The 20,321-nt window shown below is 53.2% G+C and overlaps 3 protein-coding genes across 14 annotated transcripts in view; 1 reads left to right on the top strand and 2 right to left on the bottom strand.

Moving 5' to 3' along the window:
• Positions 1-215: 215 nt before the first annotated feature.
• Positions 216-9,416, bottom strand: SARS2 (seryl-tRNA synthetase 2, mitochondrial). Its single transcript, XM_043894970.1, has 16 exons — positions 9,051-9,416; positions 6,885-6,980; positions 6,088-6,117; positions 5,405-5,545; positions 5,271-5,325; positions 4,881-4,944; positions 4,533-4,638; positions 3,747-3,794; positions 3,175-3,283; positions 2,832-2,877; positions 2,660-2,747; positions 2,470-2,579; positions 1,191-1,284; positions 994-1,086; positions 816-881; positions 216-716 (listed from the first exon to the last, which is right to left on the bottom strand). The coding sequence occupies exons 1-16, from the start codon at positions 9,315-9,317 to the stop codon at positions 573-575; spliced, it is 1,557 nt and encodes a 518-aa protein (XP_043750905.1). The 5' UTR covers positions 9,318-9,416; the 3' UTR covers positions 216-572.
• A 125-nt stretch (positions 9,417-9,541) lies between these two features.
• Positions 9,542-11,580, top strand: MRPS12 (mitochondrial ribosomal protein S12). Of its 3 annotated transcripts, none has more exons than XM_043895454.1 (3): positions 9,542-9,624; positions 10,076-10,143; positions 10,776-11,580. In XM_043895454.1, exons 2-3 carry the CDS (start codon positions 10,095-10,097, stop codon positions 11,144-11,146), a joined length of 420 nt encoding a protein of 139 aa, XP_043751389.1. In that variant the 5' UTR covers positions 9,542-9,624; positions 10,076-10,094; the 3' UTR covers positions 11,147-11,580. The 3 variants fall into 3 exon arrangements, with proteins under 3 accessions (XP_043751389.1, XP_043751396.1, XP_043751399.1); XM_043895461.1 differs by having other exon boundaries at positions 9,545-9,620; XM_043895464.1 differs by lacking the exon at positions 9,542-9,624 and adding an exon at positions 9,641-9,762.
• A 1,270-nt stretch (positions 11,581-12,850) lies between these two features.
• FBXO17 (F-box protein 17) overlaps positions 12,851-20,321 on the bottom strand; it is a 29,445-nt gene continuing 21,974 nt past the window's right edge. For 7 of the 10 annotated variants that reach the window (XM_043894974.1, XM_043894973.1, XM_043894971.1 and 4 more), the window contains 4 exons: positions 18,073-18,184; positions 16,238-16,333; positions 15,485-15,620; positions 12,851-13,409 (listed from right to left, as the gene is read on the bottom strand). In XM_043894974.1, the coding sequence (XP_043750909.1) occupies positions 13,266-13,409; positions 15,485-15,620; positions 16,238-16,333; positions 18,073-18,184 (488 nt within the window). In that variant the 3' untranslated portion in view covers positions 12,851-13,265. Of the gene's footprint in view, positions 13,410-15,484; positions 15,815-16,237; positions 16,334-18,072; positions 18,185-20,321 lie in introns of those variants that run through there. The other 3 variants (XM_043894984.1, XM_043894976.1, XM_043894989.1) reach the window with 3 other exon arrangements.

Consider the following 20,321-nt stretch of genomic DNA (forward strand, 5'->3'; position numbering starts at 1 on the left):
GTTGGGTGTGAGGTGCCACTTACCCCAGGGTCAGGGGAGAGGACTCAGCATCCTCTTGGTTCCCTCAGTGACCCCCAAGCTACCCTCTATGTGCTCCGGGGGTGCTGGACACTTCCGGCATGGTCCCTGCAGCCACAGACCCCTGGATGGTTCAGCACCTCTGAGCAACTGTAAGTCGGCCAGCCACCTCCCTCACTCACAGACCCACACAGGCCTTTGTTCTGACCATTTATTAGGGAACCTTCTCTTAACCACTGAGGGTGGGAAGAAGGAAGGAGGCATGGAGGCCTCCTCTCCCTCTCCTCTGCCGTCCCCCAGACCTCCAAGTCCCCTTGGAACAACCACTGCTTCCCACTGCAGGCTGGGACCCCCAATGACAACAGGGTCTCTCAGTGATCCCCAGGAAGAAGAGGCATAGGAGAGGTGGACCCTGGAGTCCAGACGCCCAGGTGCGGAGTGGACATGAAAAACGTGGATGTCGGGACAGACTCAGGACACCAGGTCCCAGGGGCCCAGGGACCCCTAAGCTCCAGGAAGTGGTGACAACCCTACTGGCCAACGAGGATGAGTCCTCAGCTAGAGGCAGGCTGGCCCGGGAGCCTGGGCTTCTGGGGCTGGTTGGGGCCGATGTACTGGAGAGGCACGTGGGTGGGGGTGGTGATCCGATCGGTGCCGAGGTAGGGCTGGAGGGCAGGGGGCACAAGCACCGAGCCATCCTGGGGAGAGAGCAGGCCTCAGGCGACTGCCCCACCGGCCTTCCAGCCTCCGGCCTCCACCTCCCACCGTGGGATCCTCCTGCCGCCCCCGCCCCTCACCTTCTGCTGATAGCTCTCCAGGAGGGCGATGAGGAGACGAGGGACAGCGCAGGCCGTGGCGTTCACCTGAGAGGAGGGGACGCTCAGATCCAGGCTCCAGCGGGCCCAGGGGAGGGGCTGCGGTGGTGGGTCTCCGGCGTGGGGGTGAAGGGCAGGGCGGGCGAGGGTGTGGGCTCACCGTGTGTGCGAACTGCAGCTCCCCGGCCTCGGTCTGGAACATGATGTGCAGACGGCGGCTCTGGAAGTCGGTGCAGTTGGAAGCACTGGTGACCTGGGCGTGGGGGCGGGGTGGGCTGAGCCGATGGGCCATGGGGGGCAGTAGAGGGGGGGTGTCCTCTTTCCCACCCTGAGGGCCCCGCCGGTCAGGGGGCTCACCTCGCCGAAGCGGCCTCGGCCTGGCATCCAGGCCTCGATGTCGAACTTGCGGTAGGCCGGCAGGCCCAGCTCCTGCGTGGGCATGTCCAGGACTCTGCAGCCCCGGAGAAAGACAGGGCGAAGGGCAGCAGTGAGGGGTGGTCGTGGTGGGGGGGGGGGGGGGCGGGGGCGCGGTGCGGGGCGCAGTGGGAGGTGATGGAAGGGGAGGAAGCCCCCAAAGAGGGAAACAGAGATGATAAAGAGATGAAGTTGGCAAAGGGGACGAGATGGCCAAGTCACCGGGCTGTCTGTGCACCATGGCTATTCTTCCTTCTGTAGTAACAGCACCCCCGGATTGCTGTCATGGGTCACCCAGGAAAAAGTCCACACTCCTCAGCCTCTCCTGAAAACTACATGTGACTGACAGGGGCAGAGGCGGTGGGGCTCGCAACCTCCGGTCACCCCTTAGAGGGAAGGGGTGTGCCCTCTCCCCAACCTCCCCTTCCCACTGGATGGTAAAAGGCCGTCCTGGGGCTTCCCTGGTGGCTCAGTGGTTAAGAATCCACCTGTCAATGCAGGGGACATGGGTTCGATCCCTGATCCGGGAAGATCCCACATGCACATGCGCCACAACTACTGAGCCTGAGCTCTGGAGCCTGGGAGCCGCAACTACTGAGCCTGCGCGCTGGAGCCTGGGAGCCGCAACTACTGAGCCTGCGCGCTGGAGCCTGGGAGCCGCAACTACTGAGCCTGCGCGCTGGAGCCTGGGAGCCGCAACTACTGAGCCTGCGCGCTGGAGCCTGGGAGCTGCAACTACTGAACCCACGTGTTGCAACTATGGAAGCCTGAGCACTCTAGAGCCCACGCTCTACGAGAGAAGCCACTGCAATGAGAAGCCTGCACACGGTAACTAGAAAGTAGCCCCCGCTTGCTGGAACTGGAGAAAGCCCGCACAGCAATGAAGACCCAGCACAGCCAGTAATAATAATAAGTAAATAAACAGTATTTAAAAAAGCCATCTTGGACTAGGCGGATGAGACAGCACGCTAGGGACGGGGAGTCACAGGAGGGAAGGGACCTGGTCTTGACACTGAATCGTACACAGGCTCTTATGGGTTGATAGATAGACATCCTATATACAATCCTAACACGGGCAAAAGGGGGCAGGGGGAGAAGAGGTGGTGAGGGTTTTCGAGATGGGGGAGCCCCCAGCCAGCCTTTCCCTCCTACCCCACCCCTCACCCTCTGTCCCCGACCCCAGACCCCACCATCCACCTCAGCCCCTGGCCCCTGCCCGCACCGGAAGTGCAAGCCCAGCTCTGTCAAGATCTCCATCTGAAGGGACAGGAACTCCTCCAGCAGCTCTGAGCTCTGCTCCAGCCCGGGGCCTGTCACCCCAAACATCTCCACCTGGGGCAGGGCGAGGGGCACAGGAGTCAGGAGGCACTAGGCTGCTGGGGTGTCCCCCCCACAGTCCTAGCTATGCCAACCTTGGTGAAGTGGTGTACTCGATACAGGCCCCAGGGCTCCTTCCCGGTGTCTGTTTCCGCCCGGTAGCAGGTACTGGAACAAACCATCCTGGGGGGTGGGGCGGGTAGGTGGGGTCAGGGAGAGGACGTGGGATGTCACAGTGAGGACAAGGCCTAAAGGAACAAGCATCACCTGATTGGCAGGTCCCTGAAGGCCACAGAGTGGTCCATGAAGTAGCCTGGGAGGAGAAGGGGACAGAAGGGGTCAGCCAGGGCCACCATCCATCCATCCACAGGAAACCTTTGTGGGAATCAGAAAAGGTGTCCCTTCTGGCAGACACAACCTCATGTCAGGACACATGGCTGGATCCTCACCGCTCTATTGTGCAGTAAACACCTACACAACTGTACACACAGACCCTGGGCGTGCAGCCGTCACCCCCCAGGATGCTCCCAGCTGTCGCCTTTCGATCCCTCCTGCTCTGAGGACCCCTGGGCTGCTCTCACTCTGCTCTGGCCCCCAGGTACGCTCTCACCTGCAAGTCCTACCTCTGCCGTCCCGGCCAGATTGAGGTCTTCAAAGCGGGAGGGGTCGATGTTGTAAATTTGGGATGGTTTGGCATTTGGTGTCATCCCACAGCCTTCCTGGGGAGGAGACCAGAGGACAGGTAACCTCGGTGGCCCCTGTTCTGTCGTCACGTCCCCTGCTACTCCCCTGGAAGGAAGGGGATCACCCTGCCTGTGTGTGCGAGCTCAGTCACTCAGTCGTGTCTGACTCCTTGTGACCCCATGGACTGCAGCCGCCAGTCTCCTCTGTCCATGGAATTTTCCAGGCGAGAATACTGGAGTGGATTGCCATTTCCTCCTCCAGGGGATTATCCTGACCCAGGGATCAAGCCCACAGCTCCTGCATCGGCAGGTGATTTCTTTACCACTCAGCCACCTGGGAAGCCCCAGATTCACGCTGAGTTCCCTGTTACGACGAGACCCCCTCAACCCAGCCCCAGGGCAGTTTCTTCAGGGGAGACAGGCTGGTCTTGCTGCCTGGGGCCCCCATAACAGGGCCTGACACACGGCTGGGCATGGGGAACGGAGTGTCCTCACTCACAAACACGACTCCTCGGAGAAGGTCTGGCACCGTCATGGGGGTGAAGCCCTGGGAAGGGGGAGGGAAGGGGTGAGGAGCAGAGCCAGGACCCCACCAGACCCCAAGCTCGGGCCTGAAGAAAGGACACTGCCGAGGGGACCAACAGCTCCCCCATGTCACCCGAAGTCCATTCCACTGGAGAGGACACTGAGGCAGGCCCGAGCAGGGGGCACGGGGCTGGCCCTGGGGCGCTGGGGCCCTGTCACTGGGGCCTCCTGGTGTCCCCATTCAGGCATACCATACAGGGCAGTGGAGGTGTAGTTCCACATATAGATCTGACTGTGCCCCCCCAAGTGAACACCCTCTGTGACTCCCAGTGCCCTCAGGATATGTCCGAATCCCTCACTGTGACCAGCGTCCCATTGGTCACTGCACGACCAGCCCTCAGCCCGTGTCGACCCCCTCAGTTTCAACAGACACTGTTCTTTCCCCAGCACTCGCTGTCCACTGCAGGCAGGCAGTGAGGGCCAGTGGTGACAAGTGCAGGCTCTCGGGCCAGCCCCACACATGAGCCAGAGATCCTGGACAGTTCCTCCCTCTCCAGGCCTCAATTTCTCCATCTCTAAAGGGGACAGTAATAGCACTCTCCTCTTAACACTGCCCTAAGAATGAACTATGCCAATAATACACATAAAGCTCTGAAAACAGTGACTGGAGCGGAGGTCACCCCCTCCTCTCCATGTTGAGCCTTTGGAGCTCAGCTTCTATGCCACCCCCTCCAGGCAGCCCTCCCATCCTGGCCCATACCCGGTGGATGAGCTTGTTGAGTGTGAAGTTGACCAGGCCGTACTGCAGGAGGGCCCCAGCCCCGCGCAGGTAATAGGAGCGGTGGCCAGACACGTGGGACAGGCGCCTGGGAGACAGATGGGCAGACAGGTGGGGGCCTGGGTCCAGGGCTGGTGGGGGAAGAAGGGGGACTCAAGCACCCCAGGGCAGAGGCCCAGCTGCCAGGCGGGAGGCCGGTCATCAAATATTCATGCCGGGTGAGGCCCTGGTGGTTCCACATCCCATGCTGAGCCCAGTGAAGTGGAGCCGGCAGCCAGCTGCTGGGGTGGGGGGGTTGCTGAATGGCAGGGTCTGGGAGGGGGGGCTCACTTCTGTCGGATGATGTCAAGTTTCTCGGCTATTTCCAGGTGGCCCCGGGGTTGGAAGGAGAAAGCTGTATGTGGATGAAAAGCAATGGGGTAAGAGGAAAAGAGACAGGAAACAGGGGATAGAGAGAAAGAGGATTAGTGAGACAGTGGGGGGAGAGGGAGGGAGGACAGGTTAAGACAGAGGGAGGGAGAGAAAAGGAGAGGGGAAGGGAAAGAGCCAGATACACGCACACACGCACACACACACACACACACACACACACACACACACACACACACACACACGAGATGGTGTGAGAAAGCCCAGGGCTCTACAGGCTCCAGCCACAGTCCCAGACTCCAGGAGCCCCCGCCCCCAGCCTGGAGTCCCCCAGCCTGGGCTGTGGCCTACCTGGCTTGTCTCCAACCACATGGAGCACGCGGGCCTGGCTTTCATCCCCGACAGGCTGCAGGAAACAGTGGGTGTCAAAGGGAAGGTGGCACTGGGCAGGGCCCTGGCCGCCCCTGCTGCCCGTGAGTGCTCACCACGTCTGGGTGGGTCTGGTTGGGCAGCCTTAGTGCCCGCAGGTAGAACTGCTCTTCGAGCTGGGCCTCCTTGGGGTAGAGGAGTGTGAGCTGCTTCCGGATCTCCCGGCCACGTGCCCGCAGACTCTGATACTGGGGGTCCTGGGAGCAGGACACATGGGGTCAGCCCAGGAGAGGGTGGGAGACTGGCTAGGATAACCTCTGTGGTGGACTTTGTTGCTTCTTCTTTGGGCTCAACATCCTCAATTTCCTTTCAGGAACCTCCCCTCAGCACCTCGTGGCACGTCCACAAGGACATGACTCTGGCTTGGCCTACTAGAACATTCCATCGCTTGGCCAGAGTGATCGGCTTAAAGACAGGCACATGACCCAAGACAAACTCATGACAATCAGCCCCAGGGCTTTGTCTGGAACTATCAAGAAAATGGTCCTCTTTGCAAGACCTTGTTTTCCTTTCCCCCAGGGGAGAAAGCCGAACCAAATGTGGAGCAGCCAGGAGCTGGATCCAGTCGTACCTGAAGCCAATATTTTTAGTTTTATGAATCAACAGAGCCTGTTGCTATTTTTCTGACTCCTACTTGAGTTATGTTTTCCATCACATACAATGGAGACATGATGAGCGATAACGGTTATCTGTGCTGCCCACCCCCGAACAGGGACAGGATATCAACTCCCTGTAGTACCTGCTGCACTTGATTGTTGTCCCGGTTTACCTGGTAGAAAAGAGATGAGGAGGTGATTAGAGTGATGACGTTGGGGATGAGGGGGCGGGGAAAGAGAGGTGAAAGTTCAGGGCTAGGGGATCTGAATTCCTTGCTCTGCCAACGCCTGGCTGGACCCTCCTCCACTCTGTACCTCAGTTTCTCTATCAGTAAAACTGGGAGGAGGCAAGATAACATAATAGTGATCACACCCTGTAGCTCAGTTTAGTGCGGCCTCATGTCCAGCCATGTGCAGAGGACTCTCAGATGATCCTTTTTCTTCATAACCCCCACTATGTGGGTCTTATCAATGTGATTCCCATTTTGTTGACGAGAAAACTGAGACTCGGAATGGTGAAGTCTGTGAGCATGCACATGGAGGCCTGACACCAACGGTCTTTGATACTCTGAACCTTCTGTGGTCCTGAGCACCAGGGAATGCAGCAGAACTGGGTCTGAAAGTTGGGTGCCAACCAGAGTGTGCTGTTGGGCAAATCTCTTTCCCTCTCCAAGCTCTGGTATTCTGGTCTGTGAAATGGGCTGAAAGCAGGAGCTCCCTGGTCGGGTTGTTGCATGGTGTACTCATGATGATGAGCTAGGGACTTCCCTGGTGGTCCAGTGGTTAAGAAGCAGCCCCAGGGATGCCTGGCCCTCGACAGTTGTGGTGCGAGATGATGAATGTCCATATCCTTCAAACTCCTGAAACTGGGTTTCCTGTTACCTGTAGCCAGAGGTATCCTGCTGCCAGCCCCGCACCTGCCCAGGACCCCTGCACTCACCACCAGGGCCCGCACTGCCTCAGTCACAGCCCCCTTCTCCTCCTCCAGGCTCTGGATCTGTTCCCGCAGCTGCCTCAGCTCCTGCCATGTCGAGATCTGGGATAAAATATACATAGAATTCACCACGTTAACAGCTTTTTAAGTGTACATTTCAGTGGCATTAAACACGTTTATATTGTGCTATCATCACAACTACCCATCTCTGGAACTACTGAACCTTCCCAAACTGAAACTCTGTACCCATTAGACATTCCTCCCTCCCCCTGCCCTGGCAACTACCATTCTACATTCTGTCTCTGTGGATTTGACTGAGACAAATCCAGAAGCCTCACAGAACTGGAATCACACAGTGTTTGCCCTTTTGCGAATGGCTTACTTCACCTAGCATAAGGTCTTTAAGGTAAATCCATTTGGAGTATGGGCTTCCCAGGTGGCTCAGTGCTAAAGAATCCACCTGCCAATGCAGCAAACGCAGGAGACACAGGGGTCAGGAAGATCCCCTGGAGGAGGGAATGGCAACCCCCTCTAGTGTTCTTGCTGGAAAATCTCATGGACGGAGGAAGCTGGCAGGCTACAGTCCATGGAGCTGCAAAGAGGCAGACATGATTGATCAACTGAGCACTCACATTGTGGCATGTGTCAGAATTTCCTTCCTTTTTAAGGCTGAATATTATTCCATTGCAAGTATTTACCACATTTTCTTTTACGAGATTCTTTTTGATATGGACCATTTTTAAAGTCTTTATTGTATTGGTTACAGTATTGCTTCTGTTTCACATTTTGGTTTTTTGGCCTCAGTGCTTGTGGGGTCTTAGCTTCCTGGCCAGGGATTGAACCTGCATCCCCTGCTTTGGAACGTGAAGTCTTAACCACTGGATTACCAGGGAAGTCCCTACCACATTTTCTTTATCCATTCATTGATCAGTGGACACTTGGGTTGCTTCCACCTTTTGGCTACTGTGAATATGCTGCTATAAATATGGACATTCAGGTATCTGTTTGAGTCCCTGCTTTTCTTTTCTTTTTTATTGGGGGGTGGGGTATGTACTCAGAAGTGGGATTGCTGGATTACATGGTAATTCTAATTTTTTTAGGAACTGCCATATGCTTATTTCTTTTTAAATTAACTTCTCTGAGCCTTAGTTTCCCCTCTGGAAAAATTGTGGAAACAATGGCACCCATCTCATAGGGGTGCTGTGAAACTTAAAGGAGACTCATCTTTATAAAGCACTTATACTAGATTGGATGTATGGGGGGGGGGGGTCCAAGAGAGGGCTGGGAGGATTTGGGGTCCCTATCACCTTCAGCACTTCAGCAGGGTCTAGAAATATGGTAATTCCACTCCTAGTTCACCAGCATGTAGTATTATGTAAGTGCTGGCTTTATCATTAATAGTAGCAGTATGAATATGTGTGTGTGTTAGTCGCTTTGTCGTGTCCAACTCTTTGCGATGCTATGGACTGTACCCGCCAGGCTCTTCTGTCCATGGAATTCTCCAGGCAGGAATACTGGAGTGGGTAGCCCTGCCCTTCTCCAGGGAATCTTCCCGACCTAGGGATTGAACCCGGGTCTCCTCCATTACAGGCAGATTCTTTACCGTCTGAACCACCAGGGAAGCCCAGTAGTATGAATATTAATATTCACTGCCTTATTCTCAACACCAGGTACAGAACATACACACACCCTAAATATGTTCAAAAACACATTCGTTCACAAAATAACACCACTTAACTTCCTGATACCTGTGGAGTAAGTGCATAACTCTTCCTCTCACTCCCCAAAGGCAAGAGTCTCCCCTTACCCACTGATTCATATCCCTGTTCCCCGTTTTCCTTTGTGGCTTTACCATAAGCCTGGCAAGAGGTCTGAGCACAGAGGACGCGGGAAGACAGTAAGTTCCTAGGGCAGAGTGGGTACCCAGCACGCTTTATGGGCTAGGAGCATCATGGCTATACGGATAGTAGGGCCTTAGCATTCCGTGGTATCTGACACGTACTTAGGTGCCAGACACAACACATTGGCTAAACTGGGAAGGAATGAAAACTCTTGCGATCAGAACGCCCCCTGCTGGATAGTATCTTGTAAGCCCATTTCGTTCGTAAAGCGAACAGCCAACAGGCAAAGCGGACCGACCCCGCGGTGGTTGGACCGCGCAAACGCACTCACGATGCCGGGCAGATCCTTCGACCGCAACTCCCCCTTGCGGAGCTCCAGGGCGCGCGCGGCATCTTCCGGGTATGCGCACAGTGGTTCCATATCCAGCTGAGGGAGCGCGCTGTAGCCCTCACGCGCGTGTTCGTACAGGAGGTTCCGGTCCCGTCTCTCCGTAGCGAAACTTCTCTTGAAGCTCTGGTTACAGACACAGCCTCCTCGAAGCCGCAGGCCCCGACCAGCCACTAGAGGACCCAAGCGCCGCACTATGGACGCAGCCATCTTGGAAGGCGGACAAGGAGTCACGCACCCTTCGTCCCGCCCACTACGCACTTAGACCAATTACAAAGCTGCTGTTCTGCTCGAGACTAGCCAATCAGACCCTGGAAGGGGTGAACCCCTTCCATGCCTCAAAAAAACACAGTTCAATGAGAACAGTTGCCCGAGATTGACACTATCATTGTCCAATCGCCCTCTGTTCCCCGCTGTTTCAGTGTACACGAGAGGCAGAACCAGCCAATCACTGCCAGGGTAACCCCCAGATCGCGCTAGAGCGGTTTCTGCGTGTCGGCGGACCGGGCTAGGGTCGGTAAGGTCTACAGAGCTCGGGTTCTCCAAACCTCCGGGGTCTCCCCTCAGGTTCCCGTTTTCTTCTGTGTGTGAGCAGGGACAGTTGGCTCCCCGAGAAACTATTCAGTGCGAGCCTAAACTTACGGAGGGACTTTCTGTTAGCAGCGTTAGGGGTTGCGGTTATACGGTAGAGGAAATTGTTTAGATTTAACCGGAAGGCTAAATAGGGAGGGTTGGGGAGAATTTGGGCTTCCATTATGCCACAATGGAAATGTGGTAAAGAATCCGCCTGCAGTGTGGAACATCTAGGTTCGATCCTTAGGTTGGGAAGATCCCCTGGAGAAGGGAAAGGCTGCCCACTCCTGTATTCTGGCTTGGAGAATCCCATGGCCTGTATAGTCCATGGGGTCACAAAGAGTCGGACACTGAGTAACTTTACGAAGGCCACTTTCTCTTATTCCCTAATACAGGGACTCTGCAGGCGGTGGGATGTCTTGGTCCGGCCTTCTCCGTGGCCTTAGCACGTCCCTAAATTATGGTAAGTGAGGGGCTTGGGCCGCCCCTGGGTGGGAATTTGGCTCTTCACCTGACTGAGATGGAGGCTCTGAGCAGGGGAGGAATGTGATCTGACCCAGGTGTCCACAGGATAACTTTGGCTGCGTGTGGGGAGCAGACAGTAGAAACAGGGAGACCTGGGAGGAGGGGGAGGACAGGAGAGTCCAGTGGGAATCAAGGGTAGACAGGACTAGGGTGGATGCTGTGGAGGAGGAAGGGGATTCCGATCAGTTGTGAAGGTTCAGTTGACAGAACCTGCTCATGGCGATGGGAGTGGGGTGACAGGAGGAGGAGCGACACGCCCAGAGACCCCCCCCCCCCATAGAGTTGCTGTGGGGCGGTGTGTGTTAATGTAGATACGATGCATAGAACAGTACAGAACACAGTGTGAACCTGTGAGTTAACTCTTACGAAATGCTTAAAAAAGAACCTGACACATGGTGATTGCTCCATAAATGTATTATTACTCTCAGCCATGAGTACCCCCAGCCATAAACAAATAGAGCCCCGCGAAGTGCTTGGAACGGCTCCTTGAACAAAAGAGCGAGTGGCTGATGCTATTATCTGTTCGCTGGGATAATCATCCCTCTTCCGCCCTCCTGGTTGTCTCTCCAGGCCTAGCTCTGGTCCCCCGGCCTTGGACCACCCGTCCCATGGCCACCCTGAACCAGCTACACCGTCGGGGCCCCCCGAAGTTTCCGCCTCCGAAACCAGGCCCGACGGAGGGCCGGCCACAGCTGAAGGGCGTGGTCCTGCGCACCTTTATCCGCAAGCCCAAGAAGCCCAACTCGGCCAACCGCAAGTGTTGCCGCGTGAGGCTCAGCACTGGCCGGGAGGCCGTCTGCTTCATCCCTGGAGAGGGCCACAGCCTGCAGGAGCACCACGTGGTCCTCGTACAGGGCGGCCGCACGCAGGACCTGCCGGGTGTCAAGCTCAAGGTCGTGCGCGGGAAGTACGACTGTGGCCACGTGCAGAAGAAGAAGTAACTGTGGGGGACCCGGTGGGCGGGTTATCACGCAGAACTTTCTTTCCTTCGGTGCACCTGCAGTGCCCTCAGGAAGCAAGTCCAGCTCTAGAAGTAACTGGTCTGCGTTCAAAGCCCAGCCTAGTGGACCCTTGACCCTTGGGGTTCTGGGCACCCCTCTCCCAGCACACTTGGCTTCCATGCTGGCACCAGCAACTGCTTCTGCTGGGACAAGACTCTGTACTGCCATCTACTGGGGAGGGGTTGCAATAAAGACGCCAGCCCTCAGGGTTGTGACCTGAACCCTCTTACGTGGTATTCACCCTCTTTGCGGTCTTCGCAACTGGACATCCCTTCTGGCCTCAGTTTCCTTCACCAGAAAAAAATAGCTCTGCTGGCAGTATCCCCTCTGTTGGATTTGGTGAAGATTAAACCAGATGCTTTATGTGTATAGTAGCACATACAGTGACTGCTCTGTTACAAGCTTTGGAGTCAGGTGGGCAGCGTTGAGGTTCAGTTCCCCTTCCTTCAGGCCAAGAGCCTGGACATGAAAGCCCTCCTGTCAAGCTTCCTCGTCTGAAAAGTGGCAGTAATTGTAATGTTGGCGACAAAGGGGTGTTGGTGGGATTGAATGGTGTGCACACCTCTGCTCAGACACACACACCTGGATTCAAATCCTGCTTCCGCCTCTTCCTTGTTCTGTGACTCCGGGTATATTTGTTCCCCACTCTGGCTCCATTTCTTCCCTTGGAAAATGGCACCAAGAGTGATGCGGACCTCACCTGATCACCTGATCAGCTGTTGGCTGAGTTTTTGTGGCCCAGATATCTGTGTTCTCGAAGCTCACCCACTTCTTGCATGGCATTTAGCACACCTGAGGTTCTCACTATTGGAAATATCCCACACGGCTTTTTAGGTTCAGAGCTGGGGGCAGACAAGCACATCAATTACAGATAAAATTCTCCATCACCTCACACTCTGCACTAATTTTTTATTAAGCTAGCTTGTCAGCTGCACTCAGCTAGGGAAACAGTGGGAGACACCAGGGGAGCCTTGCTTCCGGAGTCCATCTCCAAGTGGGCTCGAGTGTGGAGAAAAGGAGGCTGTCACCTTGGCAGAAGGCGGGCTGCCCCGACGCAGGGGCAGGAGGTGGGGGTAGAGGATACAGTTTGGGGGTCAGTGCAGACTGGGCCTTAGGAATTCTGAAAGAAATGGCACCTGTATGGCTCAGAGGAGAGGTACTGTTGGGTGCCGTGCTGGAGAAGCTTGCATGGGCCCCACTCCTGAGTCCCAGAGATTCCCCCAAACAAGAGGATGGGTTCCCTTTGAGGCTCCTGTTGGTCCCCCCGAGGACAATCCTTGCTCTCTGCCAGCAATTGCCTTACCCCAGAACATGCTGACAAGAGTCCTTGTCCAGGACTGTCAGCAGCGTTCCTCTGTTTTTAACCAGGGTTTGGTCTCTTTTTTTGACTCAGTGGGTTTGATCCCTGGATTGGGAAGATCCTCTGGAGAAGGGGATGGCAATCCACTTCAGTATTCTTACCTGGAGAATCCCATGGATGGAGAAGCCTGGTGGGCTACAGTCCATGGGGTCACAAAGACTCGGACACGGCTGAGCAACTAATACATCAACTGATAGGATTTCCCTGGTGGCTCAGTCACTAAAGAATCCACCTGCAATGCAGGAGATGTGGGTTTGATCCCTGGGTGAGGAAGATCACCTGGAGAAGGAAATGGCAATCCACTCCAGTATTCTTGCCTGAGAAATCCCATGGAGAGAGGAGCCTGGTGGGCTACAGTCCATGGGGTCACAAGACTTGGACACGACTTGGTGACTAAACCACCATCAACTGATAACCACACACGTGAGAAAGAAATTTACAAGTATAGTACAGGTCTCTGAGTTACTCTTCGACACTGCCCTGGGGAAGCAAGTGACCAGCCTGGTTGGATCCCTGGTTCCTTGGCTGAAGCAGCAGCAAATGGGGTTCACTGGAAGAGTGCCGGGAACAGGCCACATGGGACCTCCCCGCCCCTTTCCCCAGGCATCCTCTGGCTCCTGGCTGCAAAAGGCGCCCTTGATTGATGTTAGTGTCCGGCAGATGGCAGTCTGTCTTGGAAGGCTGGGTCAGGCTGGTTAGCTAGGACAGGCGGATCCTGATCCTCACACTGGAGTGGGTCACAAGGGTGCCGTAGTGCCCCACCCAGGAACGCGTGTCTCTTCCATACTGCTCAAAAGACACATAGCGGATACCCTTGCCAAAGTTGGTAAAGACATGGGAGACCTGCGTGGGGAAGGAGAGGGAGGGAGTGAGATTCCAGGGGCTCCTCTTCCTCCACCTCCTTGACAGATCATCACCATCATCTGACCCTGCTCCAGGCGCTGGGGGTATAGCAACAAAGAAAGCAGCCCAAAGAGCTCATCCTGGGACTTCCTTCTAGTCCAGTGGTTAAGAATCTGCTTGCCAAGGCAGGGGACATGGGTTCGATCCCAGGTCTGGGAAGATCCCACATGCCCTGGAGCAATTAAGCCCGTGTGCTGCTGCTGCTGAACCCACACACCCTAGAGCCTGTCCTCTGCAGCAAAAGAAGCCACCGCTGTGAGTGCAGCGAGAGTAAGCCCCACTCGCTGCAACTAGAGAAAAGCCTTCGTGCAGCAATGAAGACCCATTGCTGCAAAAAAAAAAAAAAAAAAAAATCTGGTGAAGCTGAGAGTCTAGACTCTGACGCTGAAGACAGAAGGGGGAAAGGGCAGAGGAAATTCTGCAAGTGGGAGGGGTTGTAAAATGAGTAAGCAAGGGCTGCACTGAGATGACATTTGAGCAGAGACCTGGTGGAGGTGGGGATCTGGAGGAAGAGTGGTCCAGACGGAGGAACAGTGCAAAAGCCCTGAGGTGGCAGCGTGCCTCGAGCAGAGTGAGAGAAGTAGGAAATGGGGTCAAGGAGGCAGTGGGCAGATTGTGTGGGGCATTTGAGATGGGCCCCAGAAGGACTTTGGCTTCTGGCTTTTAATTTTTTTGGGCCATGCCACTTGGCTTGTGGGATCTTAGTTCCCCCACCTGGGATGGAACTTATGCCTCCTGTATTGGAAGCACAGAGTCTTAGCCACAGGGAAGTCCCTTGCTTCTGGCTTTTTATCTTTTGTAATTTTTTAAATTGAGCTGAAATTCAAATTCACCTAACATGTGCCATTTAAGACTACAATTCTGTATTTTTTTTCTTTGCATATTTGTAATGTTATGTAACCATCATCACTATCTAAATCTGGAACATCTCATCACCCCAGGAAAAAACCTCAAATCCATTAGCTGTCATTTCCAATTCCTCCCTCCCTCTGTCCTCTGGCAACCACTAATCTACCTACTTTTTGTCTCTATGTTGTTCAGTCACTAAGTCTTGTCTGACTCTGCAACCCCATGGACTGCAGCATGTCAGGCTTCCCTGTTCTTAACTATCTCCTGGAGTTTGTTGAACTCATGTCCATTGACTTGGTTATGCCATCCAACCTTCTCATCCTTTGTCGCCCCTTTCTCCTCCTGCCCTCAGTCTTTCCCAGCATCAGTCTTTTCCAGTGAGTCGGCTCTTTGCATGTGTCTCTATGGCTTTGCTTATTCTGGAAATTTCCTATAAATGCTATATACAATATGTGGCCTTTGTGTCTGACCTCTTTCACTTAGCACAATGTTTCCATGGCTCACCTATGTTGAAGTGTGAATCTGTACTTCACTCCTTTTCATAACTGCATGATAGGATATTGGCTTTTGTTCTGAGATGTATCCGTGGGATGGTTACAGGCAGGTGAAATCCGTGGTCTGACTCACTTTTTTTTTTTTGATTCACTTTTTAATAGCTTTCTAGATGCTGAGTCTGTGTGTTGGGTTGGTGTTGGAGGGAGGAGATCAGGAATTGAACCAGAAGACCACCTAAAAGGTTACTTTGATAAGTGAGGAATGATGACTGTGACAGCTTAGGCTCAGGAGCCATTGTGGCTTTGAATCAAGCCCTGCATGCTTTAGGGTGAGTTTGGGTGTCACTTCCATCCCTCAGTTTCCCCAACTGTAGAATGGTGATGGAGCAAGGATTTTGGTTCACCACTGCATTCCAAGAAACTACAGCAATGCCCAGTACACAGTAGGTGCTCAATAAATGTCTATTGGATAACTAGGCCATTGTGCTGATGAAATGAATCAATGGGTAAAACTTTTGGACAGGCCTGTAATAAGGGCTCAATAATTGTTAGCTGTTGTTATTATAGATACAGATAGTGGTGCTGAGAACTGAGAACCGAATTTGGGCAGGGTGAGAAGTGGGTGTGCCTCTGGACAGGTCAAGGGTGGTGTGGAAGGCGGTCTGGACCCACCTGTCGGCAGCCTCTCTCAGTCCACTGAAGGACCGGGTTGGGTGAGGCCGAGAACTTGACCACTTCATTTTCATACACGTCCAGGAGGCGGACCCGAAGCCGGTAGATGCAGCCGCAGTTCTCCCGGGCACCCCACCTGCCAGGTGGTGGTGAGCCTTCACGTCTCTGCTACCCACTTAGGTCTCTGGCCTCCAGGAACTTTGATGATGCCAGGCCTGGGAACCTAGGGGGAGGAGCCTAGGTGCCCCTGAGGTGGAGCCAGAGCCTGGAGGAGGAGCCTGGGTGTTCCTGGGGTGGAGCCAGAGCTTGGGGGGAGGAGCCTGGGTGTTCCTGGGGGTGGAGCCAGAATTTGGGGGAGGAGCCTGGGTGTTCTTGAGGTGGGGCCAGGGCCTGGGGGAGGAGCCTGGGTGTTCCTGGGGTGGAGCCAGAGCTTGGGGGGAGGAGCCTGGGTGTTCCTGGGGGTGGAGCCAGAATTTGGGGGAGGAGCCTTGGTGTTCTTGAGGTGGGGCCAGAGCCTGGGGGAGGAGCCTGGGTGTTCCTGGGGTGGAGCCAGAGCCTGGGCTCGCCAAAGGTCGGTCCCTCCCTGGCTCTGCTACTTTAAGAACGTAGCTTCCCTTCTTTCAGCCTCACTGTGAAGGGGACACAGTAGCAGTGCCAGCCCGTGGGGGTGACAGGGTGTGAGATGAGCCCCTTCTGTAGAACTGCCACCTCCACTGGGGTAGGGGTGTGGGCAGGTTGCCACTCTTCACTCACCAGTCGGCCACACAGATCTCGATCTGGGCGCTGTCGAGCAACTCCTGCCACACCCCTTCCATCACCAAGTCCACAAGCTGCCTCTTAAAGCACCATCTAGGAAGAGGGGGATAATGCTCGGTGGAGGGCCAAGAGTTCCAGCATTCAAATCACAGCCCAGAAATCACCTCCTCCTGGAAGCCTCCCCTGACTACTCTGTCTGAAGCAGCCCCTTAGGGCTGCTCTACCAGACAAGACGTATGATGGGCTGTGGGCATCCCCGTTGGCCTCTCAGATTCCCCTCCATCATTCACTCCGCTGTGGCCGCCAGGAGGCTGGGCCGTATGCAGGCTTGCCCCTTATATTTGTGGGGATCAGAACATGAATGCAAACAGAGGCACACCATAGTAGACAGCTGATCGAGAGTTCTGAGGTCTTCTCATGATCCAAGAGCCCCCCCACCCCCCACCCCAGTCTAAGATTGTGTTGCCTGTATGGAAGGGTCTCCCTTCCCCTCTACTTCCTGTTGGGTCAGTCAGTGGGAAGCTTTAGCAGGAGATAAAAGGGAGAAGAGAGTGGAATCAGAGTATTTATTCTCCTGGCTCCCTCCCAAGGGATCATAGTGGGACTTTTTGTGTCTCTCCAAGAAAGGACCCTCTCCACAGTGCTCTGTCCTCCCAGCTTTCTCTGTCATCATGTTTTCATAACTGTTTCCTCCCTTACCCCTGCCAGGCCTAGGGGTGATAATGTCCCTTCCCTCTAGCCTAGGGTCCTGCAGTATCTCTTGCATTCTGTCTGTACCTTTGTAAACAGTCCTTCTCCTTGAATTTCAATGTGCCATAATAACAGAAATAGTGATTTATCATGAGAACTGATAAACTGACCAGAACGGAGTGCTCAAGGACAGACCTGGCTATGTATGCTGCTGCTGTTGCTAAGTCGCTTCAGTCGTGTCTGATTCTGTGCGACCCCATAGATGGCAGCCCACTAGGCTCCTCTGTTCTTGGGATTCTCCAGGCAAGAATACTGGAGTGGGTTGCCATTTCCTTCTGCAAGCTATGTATGGGAACTTCATAAATGATAGAGGTGGTGCTGACATTCCATGGGGAAAGGAAGGGTTCTTTAGTACATGATGTTGGGAAAACTGGCTCAGTATATAGAGGGAAAAACAAAAAACTGGATCCTTACCGAACATCACATTCAAAGGTGGATTAAAGATCTAAATGTAAAAGATAAAACTATGAGGTTACTAGAAAAGAGTAGAAGAGCACACTATTAGGATCTAAGGGGAGGGAAGGATTTTTTAAAACAAAATTTAAAAAACAAATTCTAAAGCAAAAAGATCAATTTGATCATATGAAAATAACAAAGAATGCCATGGACACACTTAATTCCTATGGTAGAGTGGGAGATTTTATGTAACATCCAGGATGGACAAGGAACTGACATCTCGTATATACAAGGAATTCTTGTATATCAACGAGAATAAGACATCAACCTTAATAAAAATATGAACAGGCAGGGACTTCCCTGATGGTCCAGTGGCTAAGGCTCCATGCTCCCAGTGCAGGGGACCTGGGTTCGATCCCTGGTCAGGGAACTAGATCCCACATGATGCAACTGAGAGTTTGTATGCCGCAACTAAGCCCTGATGCAGCCAACTAAATAAATAAAGTAGGTATTAAAGATAGGAACAGGTAACTGACAAAAGAGGGAATTCAAAAGCCTAACAATTATTAGTCGAATGACTGAATACATGCTTGTGGGAAGGAGAGTGTGAAAGTGGGTAAGGGTGAGGATGAGGACTGTAGGGTAGGGTTCCCCCTCCCTTGCCCCAGTGATCAAAGGCCACTCACTCAAATGAAGTCACGAAGCAGGTCTGGGAAGGAGCGCCCGGCATCATTATGAGGTTCTTTTCCACGGCCCAGCCATTCCCGCCGTGCTCCACCTCCCAGCCTCTGAAGCCCTCTGTGGGGTATAATAGGGTTAAATACGAGGGATTCGCGGTCCAGCTTGCCCCGGCCACTACCTACTGTGCTCTGTCCATCCGGCCCCTCCGTGGCAGCATCTGTGGACACACCCCCCGACCGCCTCACTCGGCTGGCTCGGTGCAGGTGCATCCACTCAGCTTCTTCTCAGCCTCCCTCGGCTCAGTCCCTTGCCCTGCCTCTCTTAAATCTCTTGAACCACTGGACTTTAATTCTGGCCCTGCCCGGGGGTGCTACCTCTGGGATCCTCCAGCCTTGACCCCGCGCATTTCCTCAGTTCCGCTTCCCACAGCCTCTCAAAACGGCCTGATGTTTCTATGCAAGCTCCGCCCCCTGTCAGCGCCCAGTCGGTTTCTCCCCAGGCCTCCCCGGCCCTTCCCTCTTTAACCACCGCCCACTGAGTTGAGGGGACGTCCCCAGTGGTCCAGTGGCAAACACCCTCTTCCAACAACACAAGAGAAGACTCTACACATGGACGTCACAAGATGGTCAATGCTGAAATCAGATTGATTATATTCTTTGCAGGGGAAGATGAAGAAGCTTTTGACAATCAGCAAAAACAAGACCTGGAGCTGACTGTAACTCAGATCATCAGCTCCTTATTGCAAAATTGAAGAAAGTAGGGAAAACCACTAGACCATGTAGGCACGACCTAAATCAAATCCCTTATGATTACAGTGGAGGTGATGAATAGAGTCAAAGGATTAGATCTGGTAGACAGAGAACTATGGATGGAGGTTTGTAATATTGTACAGGAAGCAGTGACCATAACCATCCCAAACAAAAAGAAATGGAAGAAGGCAAAGTGGTTGTCTGAGCTTAGAGGAGAAGAGAAGCGAAACGCACAGAAGAAAGGGAAAGATAACTATTTGAATGCAGAGTACCAAAGAACAGCAAGGCGAGGTAAGAAAGCCTTTTTAAAGTGAACAATGCAAAGAAATAGAGGAAAAGAATAGAATAGAAAAGACTAGAGGTCCCTTCAAGAAATTTGGATACCAAGGGCACATTTCATTCAAGGATGGGACAGAAACCATAAAGACCTAATAGAAGCAAAAGAGATTAAGAGGAGGTGGCAAGAATACACAGAAGAAATATACAAAAAAGGGTATTAATGACTGGGACAACCACAATGATGTGGTCACTCAGAGCCAGACATCTGGAGTGTGAAGTCAAATGGCCCTTAGGAAGCATCACTATGAACGAAGCTAGTGGAGGTGATGGAATTCCAGCTGAGCTATTTCAAATCCTAAAAGATGATGCTGTTAAAGTGCTGCACTCATTATGCCAGCAAATTTGGAAAACTCAGCAGTGGCCACAGGACTGGAAAAGGTCAGTTTTCATTCCAATCCCAAAGAAGAGCATTGCCAAAGTTAATGTTCAAACTACCGCACAATTGTCCCACACAACTGTACCGCACAATCCACTCTACTCACAAGCTATCAAGGTAATGCTCAAAATCCCTCAAGTTAGGCCTCAACAGTATGTGAACCAAAAACTTTCAGTTATACAAGCTGGATTTAGAAAAGGCAGAAGAACCAGAGATCAAATTGCCAACACCCAGTGGATCATAGAAAAAGCAAGGGAATTCCAGAAAAACATCTACTTCTGCTTCATTGACTACACTAAAGCCTTTGACTGTGTGGATCACAACAAACAGTGGGAATTACAAAAAGATGGGAATACCAGACCACTTTACCTGCCTCCTTAGAAACGTGTATGCAGGTCAAGAAGCAACAGTTAGAACCATACACGAAACAACAGACTGGTTCAAAACTGGGAAAAGAATACATCAAGGCTGTATATTGTCACCTTGCTTACTTAACTTCTATACAGAGTACATCATGTGAAATGCTGGGTTGGATGAATCAGAAGCTGGAATCAAGATTTCTGGGAGAAATATCAACAACCTCTGATATGCAGATGATACCACTCTAATGGCAAAAAGTGAAGAGGAACTAAAGAGCCTTTTGATGAGAGTGAAAGAAGAGAGTGAATAAGCTGGCTTAAAACTCAACATCAAAAAAAAACTAAGATCATGGCATCCAGTCCCATCACTTCATAGCAAATAGATGAGGGAAAGTAGAAACAGTGGCAGATTTTATTTTCTTGGGCTCCAA

The sequence above is a fragment of the Cervus elaphus genome, chromosome 4 (genome assembly GCF_910594005.1).
Source record: "Cervus elaphus chromosome 4, mCerEla1.1, whole genome shotgun sequence".
In the NCBI taxonomy this organism is placed as follows: domain Eukaryota; kingdom Metazoa; phylum Chordata; class Mammalia; order Artiodactyla; family Cervidae; genus Cervus; species Cervus elaphus.